This window comes from Cheilinus undulatus, linkage group 11 (assembly GCF_018320785.1).
Source record: "Cheilinus undulatus linkage group 11, ASM1832078v1, whole genome shotgun sequence".
Lineage (NCBI taxonomy): Eukaryota > Metazoa > Chordata > Actinopteri > Labriformes > Labridae > Cheilinus > Cheilinus undulatus.
The window spans coordinates 3835659-3855227 of NC_054875.1; the positions used below are offsets into that span (position 1 = coordinate 3835659).

Genomic DNA, 19569 nt, shown 5'->3' on the forward strand with positions numbered 1-19569 from the left:
GCTCTTGTGTGATTATTTGTGGCACTTTTGTGTCTTGATTTTAAATATTATTCCCCCAGAAAACCTTAAAAAAGGAAAACATTTTTGCCCTTTTTCACCATTTTTTGCCACTTTGTACCCATTTAAGCTACCTTTTTCCATTAAATACCACCTTATTCCAACTTTTTACCCATTTTAATAATTTTTTTTTGCAACTTTTTACCTATTTTTTGCCACTTTAATCCAATTTTGCTGCTTTTCCCCATTTTTCCTCCCAAATTTTCACCCATTTAAGCTACCTTTTGTCATTAAATATCACTTTTTTCCTAGTTTTTGCCCATTTTTGCCACTCTTGACTGCTTTTAGTCACTTTTCACTCATTTCTTTTGCCACATTTGGACCATTTCATGTCACCTATAACTCATTTTCTTGTCACTTCTCACCCAATTTTTACTACTTTCTGACCCCTTTTCCACTTTTCCTCCCCATTTTCACCCCTTTTCACCCATTTTTGTTTTTTGACCATTTTTGCCACCTTTAACTTATTGTTATTGTACTTTAAGCTGTTTTTGCTTCACCGCTTAGATTGTGGCTCTTGCAAAGGTATTTTCAACAATTTAGCTCTTTGCCTGTGCAGGGTTGAGTAACACTGCAGTAAAGCCTAAGTAATACACTTTAATCTATTAATTTATCAGTAGCAATCCCTACTTGTTTTCCAAAAGAAAATATTTAATCTAACAATGTGTAATTTGCAACAACCAGTTAACTCACTTCTGCATAATTTTCCTTTTCGTTGGACCTTCAGCATGATGCCTTGAAACACTCACAGTCAGTTTAAATTAAGAAGGTTTTCAGGTGTTTGTACGGACCTGTGATAGGCGTAAAGACATGGGCTCCAGCTGGACCTGGCCCTCAATCCGCGGCGTGTTTCTGGACCTCAGAGGCTCCTTGGAGGTGTTTCTTCTGAGCAGCACAGAGGCACAAACCGGTTCAAAGATGTACTGGTGCTCCCGGCTCTGCATGCAGCGAGTCATTGCTTCCTGTAGAGTTAAAAAACAAGACAAATCAGGCACAACCACAACTTCAGAAAGCAGAAAAAATCTGTCATAAAACAACTAAAATACATCTATTTGTTTCTGCATGATAACATTAAATAATTTAATAGAGTTTCTATTCAGGGTTTGCTTTCCTTGCAGTAAAAGTGCCATGTAACACTGTTATTTTAAGTGATTTGTTTGGTCATTGCTGGTAAACTTAGATAGTATGGCTCTTTCACAGTGTTTTAATGGAGCAATATGAGTGCATTTATTTCCTTTAAAAGTGCAGGAGCATGTCCCTTTATTCTTTATATGTAAACAGAGTCCTTCATGGAGTTAACAACTATCTAAGGTCATGTTATTGCATCCTCCCCAAGTAAACACTACACATCATCATACAATGTCCCCCTTAGAGCTGTGTCACTGAAGAGGCTGAAGAGTCTCTTTTTCTGGACTTTGTCCCCTTTTGTCAGTCATTATTTAGGACAAACCTCCTCAAAAACAAAAGGGTACAGACAACCGTCGAGTCTAAGCTCTAATGCTTCATGGAGAGCTGCGTCTTCACTGTTAAAGGTCACTGACCTGGATCTGATTCGCAGGCAGCTTTCCCAGCATTTCACACTCAGTGTCCCAGTAAACACTGAAGTCTTCGATCTCCAGCTGCTTTTGTCTGAGGAGCCTCTGTACCTGTGAAAGAAAATCCAGATTAACCTCAGAGCTAAAGTCTTTAAACTTCTGAGACAGTGAAGAGCATAAACAACAAATGTGATGTTCAGATCTAATAACAGCTAATGAGGCGCCATGAGAGAAAAGGAGGAGAAACTGAATAACTTTAAAGAAAAATGCTAAGAACAATTAGCATGGAATGAAGAATTATTTCCCTGTCAGAATCTAAACTCCAGAAGTGTAGCATCTGTTCTCCTGAATGGCACCTTAAATGAATGAAAAAAGCCTTAAGAAAATAGAATAACTGGATTAAAACACCTCTGGCTGATCACTTACTGCCTCTTTAGAAGGATTCTGAGCTGAAACGTTGTTGATGCAAACCCCAAAAGAAAAAGGTTTCTCAGGGTTGGAGAAGTCGTCCTCAAATCGAAGATGAACATCTTGGATCTTCAACTAAAAATACCAGAAATAAGAATTTTGGTTAATTACTCAGGGTTAAAAAATAACAAGTACAGGCTGAGCGGAAATAAATTTTCCTGTCATGTTAATTGAAGGGTATTTGCTTGATGTGGTTTCCTCTTTGGAGTGTCTGTGGGGATAAAATGTCTTTGTTGTAGGACAGGGGTTCCCAAACTTTTCAGCCTGTGACCCCCCCAAAAATAGCTGTCAGAGATTGGGCACCCCAATATTCCCTTTAGGGGGATAAAGCGCACGATATTGCACAAAGCATCATGTATAAAACTTGCATTTTAGGTAGTTTTTATAACTTTTACTTGCATTGAAGCACAAATATCAACTGCATTTTGATTTGAATTTGAGCTTATTTTCACAATATTTTGTAAAATAATAGATACAATTTATTATCTTAAATCATATGAATTTTCTCTTTGTTTTACAGAAAGCATAAGACGATTGCTTCAAATGCTCAGCTCTGGGTTAGTTCAGTAACCTGACACGCCAGATGGATTTGTTTCACACATCCATCTGGTAAAGCTTCAATACACAGTATTGGGAAAGGGCAGAGGCTTTGAAAAAAACTCGGAGTGTGATCGGATGAACGTTCTGTCGGTCACATCTTCAAGAGCAACAAAAGACATGAGGTAGCCGCAACCCAGGTGCAGGTGCAGCTGCCGAGGAATAAAGCAAACCATGGCGACTGTAGACATGTCAGTGCATGACTTTTGTCATTTTTGGGAAAAAAAAAACAAAAAAACACTGCTGTTCATTATTCTGCTTTTAATGAAGAATTGTTGTCAAGTTCAGATAAAACAGGCGCTTTAGCAGCATCCACGCTAATCTCTTCCGCCATAATCGCACCAGCCTCTTGTCGCTGCTTGCTTACGCCATGACTATGCCACACCTGAAAGTACTGTACTTTGTCGATGATTGGTCCTGTCACTTTCTAACCGGGCCCAAATGGTTAAGATGGGAGCTTTGCAAGATGGATTCGCCAGTGAGAAACACACAGAAATGGGCATATTCATCTGCTTTGCAAGGTTATTAGTTCAGTGCATCTAACCAAAAGGGTAGATCAGGATGTTTTTAGCCTTCCATGTTTCCTTTTAGGACAATATTCAGTTTGTCATTGAGCATATAGACAACATTTGCTTCATGTACTCGAGCTTTCAAAGAAGATCTAAAGGACCCACTGCAGCAGCAAAGAATGGAGGCTGTGTGACAGTTTTTCTCTGAATGTGATCGTTAAAATGCCTTCCAGACCGGCGCTGTCGTACACGACAAGAAGTGACACAGTTTATCATAAGTTAAATAACTTTTGAAGCATAAATCGTTTCCTCTTTCTTGTTTTTCCTCTTGAAGCTAGCCGTTGTGTCTTCCCATTGATGCTATCGATGCCTTTGAATCCCTTGCAGCAGCATTTTCAGCAAGCCTGGAGCTCATGTGACTTTTAGAGACTTTAATGATAAAATCCACACCAGTAAACCCAATACTGAATGTCTTTTGATCCATTTGAATCCAGTTACAATTGTTTATAACTGCTAGCTTGAATGCTTACCGTCATATTGTTTACCCTTTTAGAGGGTCCGTCAGCCAATGGCAGGCTGTTCCATTATCAAGTCATGCTGCTCGAAGACAGCATAATGGAGAGAGACAGAGAGCCTGTGATGCAGCTCCCTGTATTATTGTTATTTAAAAATTTATCAATAAAACTCAAAAAACAACTTTAGGCTCACAGAGATGCTGTACATTATGAATCTATGTGTTGAGCCATGTTCTGAGACAAATATCGGTCTAAAATAAGTTGCTAGTCTGCACAGTCAGTCCAGAAGGTTCACACCGGTAGTCGGCATCAGTATTTATCAGTTATCTATCTCTTAGTATACTTTAAAATGTTCACCTAAAGTTTCAATTTATGCATTTGTTGTCCTAATCCAATGTACACAAAAGCCATAAATGCACATAAAAGATGCTCTATTTTTTTTGTATTTGCATAAAAAAATAAAAACAGCACAGCTAAGCCTTCAAAAATAAAGTTATGATGTTCAGTTTTTTACCAAGTTTTAGACTACTGTTGGAGTAAATTCATCTGGATGGTGTAAAAACCTGCATACTTAATTGCCTTATCAGATAAATGTTTCATATTCATGATCATGATGTAGTCCAGGCTTTGGTAATTAACGCTGGGTGTCTTACCTCGATGTTTTCCACGATCCTGGTGACCACTGAGGCGGTGACGGAGTACCAGTAAGACTCTCCTCTCTGTTCACACTCACTCTGCAGGAGACAAACAGGAATCATGTAGATATGAAATCATATAATTACATTTTCAGGGAAAAAAGTACAAAAGGGTTATTATCAATAAGAAACACAAAAATCAAAATGGAACAGACAGTGACAAACAATGTCTGGGTTTATAACAAATCTTAATGATGCTTACATGAAAGAAAATGAAAAAGAAAAATCAAAATGTCCTCATTTTTTGCTACTAGAAGTTCCAGTTTGCTTGCATCACTCTGTGTTTCTACTTTCCAATCATTGCATAATCCTTAATGGAATTGCTTTGGATTAAAATATTCTGCAGCACAAAGAAAATTACACTGCACAAAACAACAAGTCTTAAGCTAATCTAATATCCCAGCAGGCAGTGATGCTTATTACAGACTGCAAATGTACGTGAGGTCATATTTTGGGCTCTGAACTTTTAATCCACCTACTTTAAATTTGTCTTCGAGAGCCTTGAGGAGGCGTTTTTTGCGCTCTCTCTCCTCCTCCTTCTCCTTCTCGTCGTCATACTCCTGCAGCTGGGCGGGGCCAATGATCAGGTTGAGCTGGGACATGGAGATCACCCACGGGTCACTGTGAGGCCGGTAGAAGGGGATCTGCAGAGTAATCTTCCCGATGAAGCCTGGTGAAGACAACAGAGCACGTAGATTAAGCTCAAAGAAAAACTCAGGTCCAGGTCATTCCGGATTAATCTCATTCCGGATAATCCCAGAGTTGTGTTGACATTTAAACTGCTCATTCAGTTTCACCTGCAGCGCTGCTCCTGTTCAAACCTGCAAACTTTACTCATGGAAAGAGATAATGCCCAATGTGGCCTTAATTTGTATATAAACACTTTGACGAAAGGGCATTAAATTTACGTATTTAAAACAGTTAAACACTTATTACACGCAGCCCTACAAAGCATGTGCACTGAGTTTCATGTCATCATTCAGTTGGACGGAATAAAATCCAACAGTCTGTATACAAAACTACAATACAGGGCATCTAAGGCTCACTAAATCATATTCTTTTTTACTTTGTCCAGCTCCTTGGTAGAGGTACAGTTGGTCATCTCTAAACCAGTAGGTTGGGGACACGATGACATGGGCCAGACACTTGATGCCAAATCACTTCACTGCTGCATCAATGTTGTGTGAATGCATATGAATGGGATTAATCAATATTAATGGACACTTTATATAGAAACCATGTGTGAATGGGTAAGTGTGGGTTCTCACAGACCCCTTCAACTGCTCATTGGAGCATGCAGTTGTCCATCAAGTTTCAAGTCTGCTTCCATCATAAGAGTGCCTAAAAAATCCACAGTCTGTGGCACTCTGTAGCACTCATACCCATCATAATGAAATTCCTTCAGAGGCCGATTAAGGGCCCCATCTCCCATAATTCTAATGTGCACTGACTGGTATTTATAATGAATGGAAATAAAGTTTGTCTAAGATTACACATAAAATAATAAGATATACTGTTGTGGACATGTGAGGGTTTCAAATGGTAGGTCTTCAGGGCAAAAAGTGTAGTTTTTCTTTAGTGGAGCAGAGAGAAGGGAAGTAGGAACTACAGTTACCATCAGCCCTTGCGTACCCATCATCCTTTGCACTTCATTCACTGGCTTGATCTAACAGTGCAAACATGGAGGATGCTATGAGTGGCAAAGACAAACAAAAAACAATACGCCAGACTGCAGTGGCACACTTGATGAGGAGTATAAGTAACATGAGGAGCCATGTGGAAAAAAACAGACCTCCATGGCATCCTTCTCAATACTTACATAAGGTGTACCGACTAAACAAAGAACTAACTTTTTGTTTTCATCTGTAAATTTCTCATAGTAAGGAAAAATGGCTTTGAAAAGGGCACTTCTGCATTTGCGCTGGAAGCAGTGCTAGAGCGCATGCACATTCTGGGATCGCTTCTAGCATGAACATGGAAGTGCAATTTTAAAGGTGCAGTTCGTAGGTAATATTTAACTTAGAAGCATTTAGTAGAACAAAATTGGTAAAAATTATATATTATATAAGTTATATTTCTAATTACGCCTATCTAAATAGTGTTTAATCACTTGGAAATATAAAATTGTTTTATTTCTGTTAAACTAGAGTCAGCCTTTAAGGCTTTTTCCTTTGGGGAAGGGCAGAGCCTTTGAAAAGAAACTCAGAGGGTGATTGGATGAACGTTCTGTCTGTCACAGCTTTACGGGCCAATCAAAGCAACAAAACATGTGACGTAGTCGCTACCGAGGACCCATAGTGAACTGCATAATGTGAACCATGGAGGCTGTGCACGACTTTTGTCATTTTTGAAGAGAAAACAACTCACTGCTGTTCTTTGTTCTTCTTTTAACAAAGACATTTCATCAAGTTCTGACAAAACTGGCGCTTTAGCAGCATCCACGCTAATGTCTTTCACCATAATTGCACTGGCCTCTTCTCGCTGCTTGCTTACATCACAGCTCCGCCATGCCCGGAAGTACTGCACCTCAATGCTGATTTGTCCTGTCACTTTCTAACTAGGCCCAAATGGTTCAGACGGAAGTTTTGCAAGATGGATTCACCAGGAAACAGCATATCCATCTGCTTTGCAAGGTTAACTGATCGCCACAGTTACCCAAAGTGAGTCTGTAAATGCATTCCTTCCTCACTATGAGAAATTTATGACTGAAAACAAAATACTGGTTTTCTGTTTAATAAAGGGGCTGTTAACTGAACAGAGTTCTCAATTTAAAACATTAAGTAAAGAGCCAAAATGGGCAGAGCTGCGCAGCTTCGGTCTGTATTTTTCATCTTTTCTTATCGTTTTGATTGAGAGCCCCCCTAAAGGCATTTTATGTTCCTTTTAACACAAAGTATATAAATTCCATCACTTGGGGGCTGTACAGCAAAACAGTAACAAAGCATGGCACCCCTACACCTCAGCCCCTCAATGAAAACAAACCTGTGCCTTAAACCAAACCACTTTCCCATCACAGTATTCCACAAGTTAACCTAAATGAAAATAGTAACATGAAATATCCCCAACAGCCCGGTCAGACAACACTGTAGCCCATCCTTAAACGTCATGACCTGATAAGATTGCCAGGAACAAACAAACACTCTTGTAGTGTGATGTAATCATTGATCCGTCAAGGATACCCCATAAAAACAACTCAACAGGACTGGTATGCTTCTTCCATGTAGTTTGACACCCTGACCTGACGTCAACTGCATGTATACTGACACTAACTCACTCGTTCCCTACATTTGTACTGCCATTCCAGAGTGGCATGAACTATTCTCAGCATCCAATCTGTGTTTACAGCAAAGATAACAAACAGACAAAAATGAGAAGTAGCCCTTATTAAAAACAAAAGAGAAAAGGCCACTTTAAGGACTAACACAGCAGAATATACAAAAACAAGTCAAACGTTGGAGCCCAAAAGCTGACTCTTCATGACATTTAGAGCCAAAGTATGTCTACAAAGTCAGAGAAAAATGCTGCACAAAATCCTGTTACAGTTCCCCGTCACTGGCCTCCAGAGGCCATTTATGTCTTAAGTACTGATGACTTTCTTTTATGGATTTAATGGCTTTCGCTTGAAGTCTACCCTTGAGGTCTCCCTCAGACCGACTCCATTCCAGCGGTTAGTGGGCAGGCATGCATGAAGAATGCTGCTCCAGCATAATGACATTAAAGCACACGTCACCAGACAGGAAAATCCTGATTTGATTTGTTATTGACGGGACACGCTGACAGGTTCGGAGGAGTACAGAGACCAGGACAAGGAGTGCTAAATTTAGAGGAGGAGCACAATCTTTCATACACTCAGCCTGTTAGTTTGTCCTTGTTTCTGTCCCCCTGTCTGTGGGATTTGCGAATTGGAAGATTTTAATCTTTGAAGGGCCTAAACCTAGCAACGTCATCTCAAAGTATGAAGATATTATTCTCAGAAAAGGGTACAAGTACAGAGAAACCCAACCAAATCTGACATATTTCCCAAAGGGACATCATGGATTTCTTCTTATTCTAAGTATTTGGTGTAAGCAGTTAAAATAAGAATATTAATATGGACCAAAAGTACCACTGAGTTTGTAATTGATGGCTCCTCAAGCACATCCATGTAAAGGATTATTGACCATTTCCCTCATAAATCAGGAGGATATGATATTATAATAACAGATGAGTAGAGCTTTGCTTCATCAGTGACATTTTCTTGTGTTCCAAAATAAAAACGAATACTTGAAATAGCTCCATACTCAACTTTGATCACATATTTTTCTTATTTATTTTCAAAGCCTCTTTATGAGATTATAAATGAGTCTGCCTCACCAGCTTTGACTTCAAACGGCAGGTCGAACTCTCGGAGGGCATCTTTCCTGAGAGGGAGATTCTCCAACTCGACCGCTCCTGAAAAACAACAGAAAACACACAAACCCTGACAATCTTTAACTGCCTTACATCATTGAAGTATCGACGCTTCATTCAAACAAATCTGGGAAAAAAATTCACACAGTGTCTGATTGATTTTCCAATGAGAGAGACCTACTTTTATTAAATGGTTTAAATTTCCGTACATATTATACAACCATTGTTGTGTATTAACAATCGCTGTGACACATCTGATATACCAAGAGAGTGTTCAACGTCTTAGCATCTTATTTTTATCAGTTTCAAGGACAGACAGCACCATCCCCCAGCGTTAGAGCTTAGATCCAGCCAAAAAAGTTCAGCCCCACCCTACCAGAGCCCATGCATGAGCTCTCCAAGCTGGTCATGTCCTGTCCCTCTAACTGTATTTATGGGCACAAGAACAATCTAAACCACTGAAATACATTTTTAATGAGTTGGCAGTTAAAGTTCAACCTACAACTCTAAGTTGTTTTGATGAAAGAAATCTGGTCAGATGAGATCTTAATGAAGGACGTAATGCAGAAAAGGCCTATTTATTATTTGATATGGGATGCAAAGTAAGGCACTTCTGCTGATATTTGAAATGTTGGCATTTACAAATTAATTTTAGTCAATAAGTATATGAAGATACACATTAAATATAGTTCAGACCTGAAACTTGAGTTGTTAAAGCACAGTTTGAAGTTTAAAGAATGAGGATAAATAAAGAACAAGACCTGAGCTGACCAATGTCTGTTTGTGCTGCCTAAAGTGCCACAGATTTAATCTTACTTTGGTCAAAATCTACAGCTGATATATATCAACTTTTAGAGGTTGACATAAGCAAATATTTACAGATAATAGGCCTCCATTCAAAGCTGATAAAGACCAATATATGAAGTTGATAAAGGCCTATGTTCAATGCTGATGAAAACAACCATTTAGAGACAGATGAAGGCTGATATTTAAAGGCTAATAAAGGCTAATAAAGGCAAACATTTAGAGGCTGATATATGCATATAAATTTAAATCTGATATGAGGACATTAATGAGCAGACATAGGCCAACATTTGAAGCCAATATAGGCCCAAATTTATGGCTGACATAGGCCAAATTTAAAGCTGATAAAGGCCAAATTTTAAACTGATTTAGGCCCTTATTTAAAGCGGATATATGCCAAATTTAAAGCTGATAAAGGCCAAATTTTAAACTGATTTAGGCCCTTATTTAAAGCGGATATAGGCCAAATTTAAAGCTGAAATAAGCCATATTCAAAACTGACATAGGCCCATATTTAAAGCTGATATACACCAAATTTTAAGCTGAAATAGGCATTATTTGAAATTGATATAGGCCTATATTTAAAGCTTATATAGGCCAGTATTTAAACTGATATAGGCCAAATTTAAAACTGATATAGGTCAAATTTAAAATGGATACAGGCCATATTTAAAACTGATAAAGACCCATATTTAAAGCTGATATATGCCAAATTTTAAGCTGTTATAGGCAAAATTTTGAGCTAATATAGGCCTGTATTTAAAGCTGATATAGGCCAAAATTAAAAGCAGATGCAGGCAGATATTCAAGCACACATAGGCAAACATATAAAGCTGATATCCAGTGATTATAAAACCCAATTTAGGGAAATATTTTAAGCTGATATAGGCCCATATTTAAAGCTGATATACATCAAATTTAAAGCTGATATACGCCAAATTTAAAGCTGATATAGGCTTATATTAAAAGGTGATACAGGTGCATATTTAAAGCTGATATTGGCCAGGTTTAAAGCTGATTTAGGCCAAATTTAAAGCCGATATAGACCATATTTAAAACTGACAGGCCCATATTTAAAGCTGATAAATGCCATATTAAAGCTGATAAAGGCCAAATTTTAAGCTGATATAAGCAAAATTGTAAGCTGATATATACCCGTATTTAATGCTGATATAGGCCCGTATTTAAAGCTAATAAATGGCCCGTATTTAAAGCTGATATTGGCCAAATTAAAGCTGATACAGGCCAAAATTAAAAACAGATTCAGGGGGATATTCAAGCACACATAGGCATACATATAAAGCTGATATACGGCGATTATTAAAGCCAATTTAGGCCAATATTTTAAGCTTCAATAGGCCAACAACAAAAGCCCTATAAATCAATATCTAAGCTTACATAGTCAAAATTTTAAAGCCAATATAGGCTTTAAATCTTTAAAGACAATTGTAAGTATCAGCAGATATTTATTTACTTTTAAGCTAAAATATGCTAGAACAATATCATACCAATATTTTTGTGCATCCCTATTTGTGATAATTAGAATAGTGAAAATGAGGAGCAGACATCAGTGTTCACTGAAAGCACAAAGTTTTTTGTTTCTGTTAACAGAGACTACAGTCTGTGCTGCTCTTCACTCACTTCTTTAGTAGACTGAGTTACATTAGAACGGATGATTAATTTAAATATTTGCTTCTTTTTCCTCCTTCTGAGTTCAACTGCATGCTGAGCTCCCTCTCTGAGAAGGTCACCACAGCTAGGTAGTGCATCTCTAGATTCAATCTGTGCAGGGGGTGTAACAAAAGAAGATGTTCCGAAGCTTTGACCAGAGCCAGCTCTGGGCTACGGTGGGACGCTCTCAGGTCTCAGTCAGTAAATCTAATCTGTACCTAGACTACAAGGATGGAACCTCTTGTGATTTATTCCGTTAGCTTCACTTTCAGTGTTCGTTGGGGAATATCCCTTATTAGAACTGAAGATATACAGGGAATCAGTGGAGTGTTAGGTCATGCTCCATCTACAGATATTAGGGCTGCACTGTGTCAATGGCAGAACCAAGTCTAAGGTCTAGTCCTTATAAAACATTCCCAAATTGTAACTATGCACCGGTTCAAGAATTTAAGGAAAATGGAGAGGTAAATCTGGTGAAAATGAAATAAGAATTCAGAATAGTTTAAGAAATGTAAAGGTATTATCAAGTAGTCATATTTGTACACATTAATGATAATTCAAATGTGAGTGCTTTTACTTGGTCAGAATAAAATGGTATCACTACACCGATAAATGATCAGATTTTTTCCTCTAGCCACTCCCCAACCAAATAAAGGCACATCAGCAAAAATATCCAGTAAAAGAAGGCATGGTTGAGAATGTGAGGATGTTTTATGCCCTGTAGACTGTCAAGCAGTTTGAGATTTTTTTTAAAAAAGTGTTTTTGTGATGGGCAATAGGAACAAAAATTGATTTAACTGACTGAAGGTCACATGTTAATATTTAGTGGTAATTTTCTCCTGTAATACTGCAAAATATTTACACGGCAGCACCAGTTAAACTGGTTAAGCCTCAGGAAAAGTAAATAGCCCTTACAGTTGTCAACCCCTGCATAGCTCAAGTTTTAGTGACAACTGCAGCCTGTAGTCTGAGGCCTTGTCTTAAATGCTGTGTTTAAATTAACATGAGTGTTGAGTCGATGCAGGCTCGTTTTCATTCAGAAGAGAAGGAGTCAGAGAAAACATATTCAAGTATTGTACCTTCACTTATAGAACCATCAGCTTTCAGTAGCTGCGTGTGAATTTACCTTTAAGAAGGGCGATGGAGAGCTGATCTGTGTTCAGGTTGCTGACATATTTTCCCAGGTAGGTGTTCAGCACCCAGGCAACGAGACCTTCCAACATCGTGCCGGCTCGGAGCAGGTGAGAGCAACACCTGAGAAATCAGCTCTCAATGAGAGCCCCCACAGGGCTGAGGTTAACGTCTGGAAAACCAAAGACACAAATATTATAACTTTGTAGATAAAGATTGGTTTTATTACGGTATTAAATTACTACACAGCTAAAACTCACAGCAAAAAAACTCATTTGTTGTAAGGCTGCCAAGACCACGATACTCTTCAATATGATATACTTTTACACAACTCCATCTCAGTTATTTGAATTACTGATGGTTTATAGAAGTACCATAATGTAAAATAAAACTAATCCTATTCATGAGACATTTGCAAAGATAAGGAATAAATCCTCCATTCTAATTGTAATGAGAAATTAGTCGAAAATGGGGAGGTAGGATTTCTATTTTTGTTTCCTTGATATAAAACATGATCAATACAAGGGATGTAATGGTATGTGTACTGCCACGGGCTGGTGCAATCTAGGGCTGGGAAATTAATTGAAAATTAGACGAAATCGCAATATGGCCTGCAGCAATTTTCAAATCGCAGAAGTTTTAATATTTCTTTAACCTGAAATTTGTGTCAACATACCAGTTTAAAACATTTTTGGCAGCAGAGATGTTATGCATTATGTTTCATGCAATCATTCAAGTGCCATTTTTTAGAACAGTCACAGTCTACAAAAAATCCTACTTTCTTCATTGCCGTACACTTTTTTGATTAAATAAGAGGATGATATAAAAATCTTCACTCCCTTCAATGCAATAAATCACATCCAATTTGCAACAAAAGTCAAAATCATCACAATTAGTTATTTTATTTTTAATTGTTCAGTCCTAGTTTAATGTAACATCGTGTTGGTTAAAGTATAGAATGATTTACCGCTTGTGTTTGTTGGAAAATACGTAAGACAAGGAACTTAAGGAGTAATCGTATATCAAACTGCAATTACAATATTGGGGGGAAAAAAATCCCAATTGGGTTATTTTCCCAAATTGTTCAGCCCTGGTGCGGTCACACGATGAATACATCCAAACCAAAAAAAAACAAACAACAACAACAAGTACAACAAAAGCAAACAAATGTGACTGTTACTTAACAACCAACAAAGAAGAGGAAAAAGCTGTCAGAACAAAACACACAAAGAAGAACAGTTAGCTCCCACCGCAAGAGAAGCACGTGAAAGGGATGATAGTTGCTAAGGAAAGAAGTTGACTAACAAAGAATGCAGTCAAACTCCCCCATTCTGTCTATATCTTATATTTGCTGCATTTCAATATCAAAGCATTTGACGGTTTGTGTATTTAAGACAATTTAAAGGCATCTGCCTCCAGATTTTGACCATCAAAACCAATATTTTAGCCAGTACTACAATAAATATTGTTTTATTTCTACTGGTTTCAGCTCAAAGCTTTAAATTCTGGTATCCTGATAACCACAGATTATACTCAAAGCAAACATGAATACACCCGGTTTAGGAAAGCTGCTATTGTAGTGCACTGTGAGATCAAGCATCTTTTACACTTTTAAGGTCCATTTGTACACAACAGATGTGTCATGATAGCACACATTAAAACTCTGATCACATATTAGTAAAATCAGATCATTTCAATACCTGTTTGAATACCACACGGAAAAAAATAGAAATCCTTCGCACCTATTATTTGGATTTTTCAAAGAAAAACTGAAGCACATTTGTACACACTGTCTAACAGCATCTGTATATAAATGATAAAACAGAGTAGGAACAGAAACAATAGAGCTACTTAAAAACCGAAGGTGAAACAAACAAGACAGAAGGATACCTCGTTAATAAAAGCCCAACTTTAGGATTCATCATGGTGCCTCCTCTTAGAACAACAAAGAAAATCCTGCTTATCTACAAAACTGAAACTACTTTCAGTAAACTATCTCGCTGTAGAAACAACGCTGTAACTGAGTGACAGAGACTTATCACAGTCGGTAGATTACACAAGGCTGCATTACCTTTCAGACATTGGCACAGTGACAGTGCCTCTAAGATACTTAATCAAAGGTAGCTGCTGGTGGTACGGTTTAAAGAGCGACCATGTTAGCTGGGGACCTGCAGCTGAATGTCTGTGCTTGTTGTACTTACAAAGCGTCTTCTCCATTATTTTTTAGCGTGAAGTCAAAGAAGTGGCTTCAGTAAAAAAATAGAGACCATGAGGACGGTGTGAGGATGTAATCAACAATTTAAAAAGAAATCTAATTAAGCTGGTAGGAAACGTCTCTTTTGAGTATGAGCCCCATCCTGTGCCATGATGAGGAGCCACAGTAGCCACACTCTTTTAGTTCTGCACACAAGCTGAATCGTTTTTACTTCCTGCGGTCCCTTCCAGCAGCAAACCGGATTTCCAGTGGCTCTGATGATACCAATCAGAAGACTTATCCTAGAAAGAACACTTGGCTACTTTCTTTGTTCCATCTTTTGTGTCAAAATGTCTAACCAGCAGACTTTCTGTTCTGTGGGGGTTAGAACAGTGACCATATTAACTGGGGAGTTCCAGCCAAATATGCTGAAGAAGACAGAAGTGGCCCACAGATTCTGCTAATCAGCACACTATCATCCACTATCATTAACCCAAATTTTTTTACTTAAGGCCTCGTTGTATATTTGCACCATTAATGCATTACCTTGATTTTGAATATTGTATATTTTGTATATATTTGCACTTCATTCTTTTTTGTACATTTTACTTACAGTATGCCTCTAACCTTTTGCATATTTTCAGTCTATTGTTATATTTTTTGCTCATTATCATCTTACTGCTGTGTTTCTTGCTTTTGCTGCGGGTGTAATATGAACAGCTGTTACCTGAATCTCCTCTAGGATCAATAAAGTATCTATTAGGGACGCATGGATGCATGGATTTGACATCAGTTAGCAGTGGCCTTGTTTAAAAACATCGACCATCAGCCAAATGATGTAGAATGAACAGATATCAGTGTGACCATTCTGTATCTGCTGTGCATGATCCTTTTAATGCTGATTTCTTATATATCTAGCTGCGAAATCAAATAAGAGATTTATCAGGGACTTGAAATGACCAATTAGGCAATCTGATCTGTTTTAATGGTCAAACATGGGAGAAAATGTTTGCATCCTTGGAGCCCTACGTCAAAAGAAGCCTGCATCAGCTACATTGTTATGTTCAACACTTGTATCATATCTCCACACATTTTTAAACTTGGTGCATCTTTTTATCCGTCTGTTTATCTGCCTATCATTTTTCTCTTGAAAAGAGTTTGAAAAAGACCCAAGAGTCGAGGCCATTTTGCCGTTTTTTCAAAACAATCTGATGGTCTTCATGCCAGTAAAAATGTTTAACAAACAAGTGATCGGCATCCTTCTTTCAAGAGTGAAAAGAAACAAAATTATTGTACTCAAGCAAAAGTACAGTTACAATGATTAAATTTTGCTAGGGCTAGGCAATTAATCGTAAATTAGACTAAATTGCAATATGATCTGCTGCAATAGAGGAATAGATAATAATGGAAGAAATATTTATTTGAAAAGTGTTAAAATACTGGTTTGATACAATTTTTTGCGGCAGAGATTTTATGCTCTACACATTATGCAAACATCCATGTGTCTTTTGTAGCATGGTTTACAAAAATCCTACTTTTCTTGTTTATGCATATGTTTTTCTTGATCAAAACGACAGTAATATAAAAATGATAATCCCCTTTTAAGTGGCAATTAAAAACAAATTTGCTATATGAGCCAAAAATCGCAGTTTTGTATGTCTTTCAAAATCGTTCACCCCTAGTTTAATTTATCTAGAACTGTGCAGGTTATAATACAGAATGATTTATTGCTTGTGTTTGTTGAACAATACATAAGACGAGGAATTTACAAATAATCACATATTAAATTGCAACCGCAATATTGGGGAAAAAAAATCATATTTAGATTATTTCTGCAAATCTATATCTATATCTATCTATCTGTATATATATATATATATATATATATATATATATACACACATTTTAGATGTAGAGCTAAAAAATAATACTATGCTTTACAAAGTACTGACTACTGACTGAGTAGTAATTTATAATACCTGAGGGGAGATGAGAAGTAAAATGTTTCCCTCATGTAAAGGTATTTCTAATCAATTGCAGTACAAATATACATTTTGGATGAAATGAGAAAACTTTAGACCAGTCCCATTTCTTACTTCTACTCCTAACCCCTCATTTTTGTCCTTTGCCCCTTGAAACAGAGTTAAGAGAGGTTAAGAGAGCTAAAATCTTTCCCTACAGAGTAGGATGACTCTTCAAGTCTCTGACATGTCCCTGAAAGCATTTAGATACCAATAACAATACCTGACATTTCTACTTTGAGTAAAAGGACCAACAACATGAAATTATGACATTACATTGTTGTTTTAAATGTCTAATCTTGCTGATTATTCACGAGACACTCTGGAAGATTTACAGTCTACTTGGAGGGTGCTTCTGGAAAGTCTTCGTTTGAGGGGCCATGCAGCCCCACTACTTCCCCCAACCCACGACCGCAGCAGGAATCATGACACCCCTAGACATGAAGAGCAGACATATGACGAAGTGGCAAGAGATTAATTCTAAATACCATGTGGTATCTGCAAAACAAACAACCATCCAATTTCACACTGTTTACAAAAAGTTTGGGTCCTCTAATTTTGTCATCTAGATACATTCTTTTCTTCAGTAACTGGAGGCTTTCTGTAATGTAGTGAAGTACAGGACTTCCCTAAAAGTGTCCCTACCTGGTAAGTTAAAGAAAAATTACCGATTTTATAAACTACTCAGATAAGTGCAGGTACACCAAAGCTACTCAATTACAGCAATTTCAGTAAATATGAATGCCTTATTTTCAGCACTACTACAACAGTATGACTGGACAACTTTTGTTTGCTATTTCAAATATTGCCCTAAAGAATTCCTGATTAACTATGCCAAAGTTAAAACCATTTATGTAAACAAATACATAGAGAGTTCTTTTGCAGGCCTTGTGTTCCCAGACTGTGGGAGATTTCCAAAAACATGCAAATTTAATACTTAAGACTAAAAAGTGAGGCAAGGTCAAGCTTCATATAAGACATTGTAACAATGCAAGACATTTTCCCTTCTCCTCCTTCAACGTTTCCGTGACCCCACTTTGAAAAACACAGTTAGGACCCTTCGACATTAGTTCAACCACAGACGTCTGAGTCACCAGTTTACACGGTCACTATTTAAACCACAACACTGGCATCATCCCACAACGTATTGTTACTGTTCTGTTTAGACAGCAGTGTTGGTTTCACTCACCGCCAAAGACGACAGTTGTAACTCCTCACCGACTTATCGACCCATCTTCACCGAGTCCATGTCGCTGCCAGCCTAATGCCCCTGTCAGTCTGTGGTCCTGTCCTGTCAAAGCACCGAGGACAGCACCAGGGGGACAGTTAGCGTTACATAAACCAAACAAAGAGGACTCTCAGACAGTGTTTCCACATTAACTCCAAGACTTCAGTTAAACAAGGACAGAGAGAACAACGACGACGAACTTCTTGAGCAGCTTTCACCTCAGAACACAGCGTGGTTTGGGTGACGGACAGGGCAAGGTTGTGGTCCAACTTAGCTAGCCACTGAGCTAAAACTAGCATACGCAGTTTGAGCGGAAAAACAGACAGCTGGCGGTTATTCCGAGTCTGAGGTAAAACCAGCCACGCTCGTTTTCACAGAAAACACAGTTAATCCTCCCAGGATGATGGAGTGGTTGGTGAATATCGAGACTTCAGAGTTAAGTGTCATAGCATCGTAAATAAACACACTTCCTACCAGCGCTCAACTTCCAACACATACTTCCTGTCACGTGACGAAAACAAACCATTCCACCCGATCTGTGTGCTCTCGGAAGACATCGGCAATCATCGACTATCATCGTCTAAATTATAAGTATTATTTTATATATATAAAAGTGAAATAAATAAATTATATTTTATTGATACAACTGCTATTACTCAAAATAATAATAACTCATTTTACTTTAATCATTTATTTTTATTAACATGTACTATCTATATATTTATTTTTTCTTAATTTTACAATATTTTTTAAATTATTATAAAAAAATTATTGACAGTTAAATTTCACAATCAAAAGCTACGTTTCTTCTTATTATTATTATTGTTGTTATTATTATTACTATTATTATTATTATTATTATTATTATTTTAAAAACAACAAATATCATTTAACTGGAAACTTAACTGGCAAGTGGCCCTTAAGGTAAACTTTGCGCATGTTTAATGATTGCAACAATATTTGTCAGACGTCAAAAATATTTTGTCAAATTAAAAAAAAAAAGATTAAATATAAATAAATAGAAATAATTGATAAAACAAAACACTTTCTGTAAATTATTGTTTTTCACAGAAATTAAAATAAATACATCGAATAGCCTATATATTTTGTTTGTTTGTTTCAATAAATACTTCTGCATATTTTGAAATGTTTCCTATTCTTTGATATATGGCAGTAACCAGGTACTGAACAAAAGTTTGCACTCACAGTGCAATCAGAAAGTATTCAGACCCCTTTTACTTCTTTCACTTTTGTTATTTTGCAGCTTGATGCTATAGTCTTTAAATTCTAAAACATAATTTCAGAAATATTTTCAAATTGATAACAAAACAATGAAAGGAATATCACAATGATGGAATAGCTGAAAAAGACAATCATGAGAATAATTGCTGACAAGTTAAAGGGATAGTCGATGAAAGAAAAATTAGCACACTAATCAATGAAGATTAATTAATTAACCTTGACAGCCTGAGTTTTTTCACTAATTAATTAAAAATGAGAATGAGATGACAGAAATTCCAAAAACGGCCCCATTATACCAGAACTATTCTTTAGTCAGGCAGCCTTATTTGACTTGGAGGAACTGTGGAACCCTGGGAATCATCTGAGGGAAACGCAGTGATGATCAGATAATTTGATGAATAAACATAACAGACATGACATTTTTAATGCTGGAACATCAGCATTTCATCCTATTTATAGACTCAGGAAGCACCTATGATTCTGAGATCATAATCATAATCAGAAAACGGATTT

General features: G+C 37.2%; 1 protein-coding gene across 3 annotated transcripts in view; it reads right to left on the bottom strand.

The window, feature by feature from the left end:
* vps13d (vacuolar protein sorting 13 homolog D) overlaps positions 1-18296 on the bottom strand; it is a 91615-nt gene extending 73319 nt beyond the window's left edge. Inside the window, exons 1-9 of one of the 3 annotated variants that reach the window (XM_041800132.1) lie at positions 18033-18296; positions 17776-17877; positions 12367-12543; positions 8730-8807; positions 4856-5046; positions 4335-4415; positions 2019-2135; positions 1599-1703; positions 849-1019 (exon numbers count right to left, since the gene is read on the bottom strand). In XM_041800132.1, the coding sequence (XP_041656066.1) occupies positions 849-1019; positions 1599-1703; positions 2019-2135; positions 4335-4415; positions 4856-5046; positions 8730-8807; positions 12367-12463 (840 nt within the window). In that variant the 5' untranslated portion in view covers positions 12464-12543; positions 17776-17877; positions 18033-18296. Of the gene's footprint in view, positions 1-848; positions 1020-1598; positions 1704-2018; positions 2136-4334; positions 4416-4855; positions 5047-8729; positions 8808-12366; positions 12544-17775 lie in introns of all 3 variants that reach the window. The other 2 variants (XM_041800133.1, XM_041800134.1) reach the window with 2 other exon arrangements.
* Between the last annotated feature and the right edge of the window lie 1273 nt (positions 18297-19569).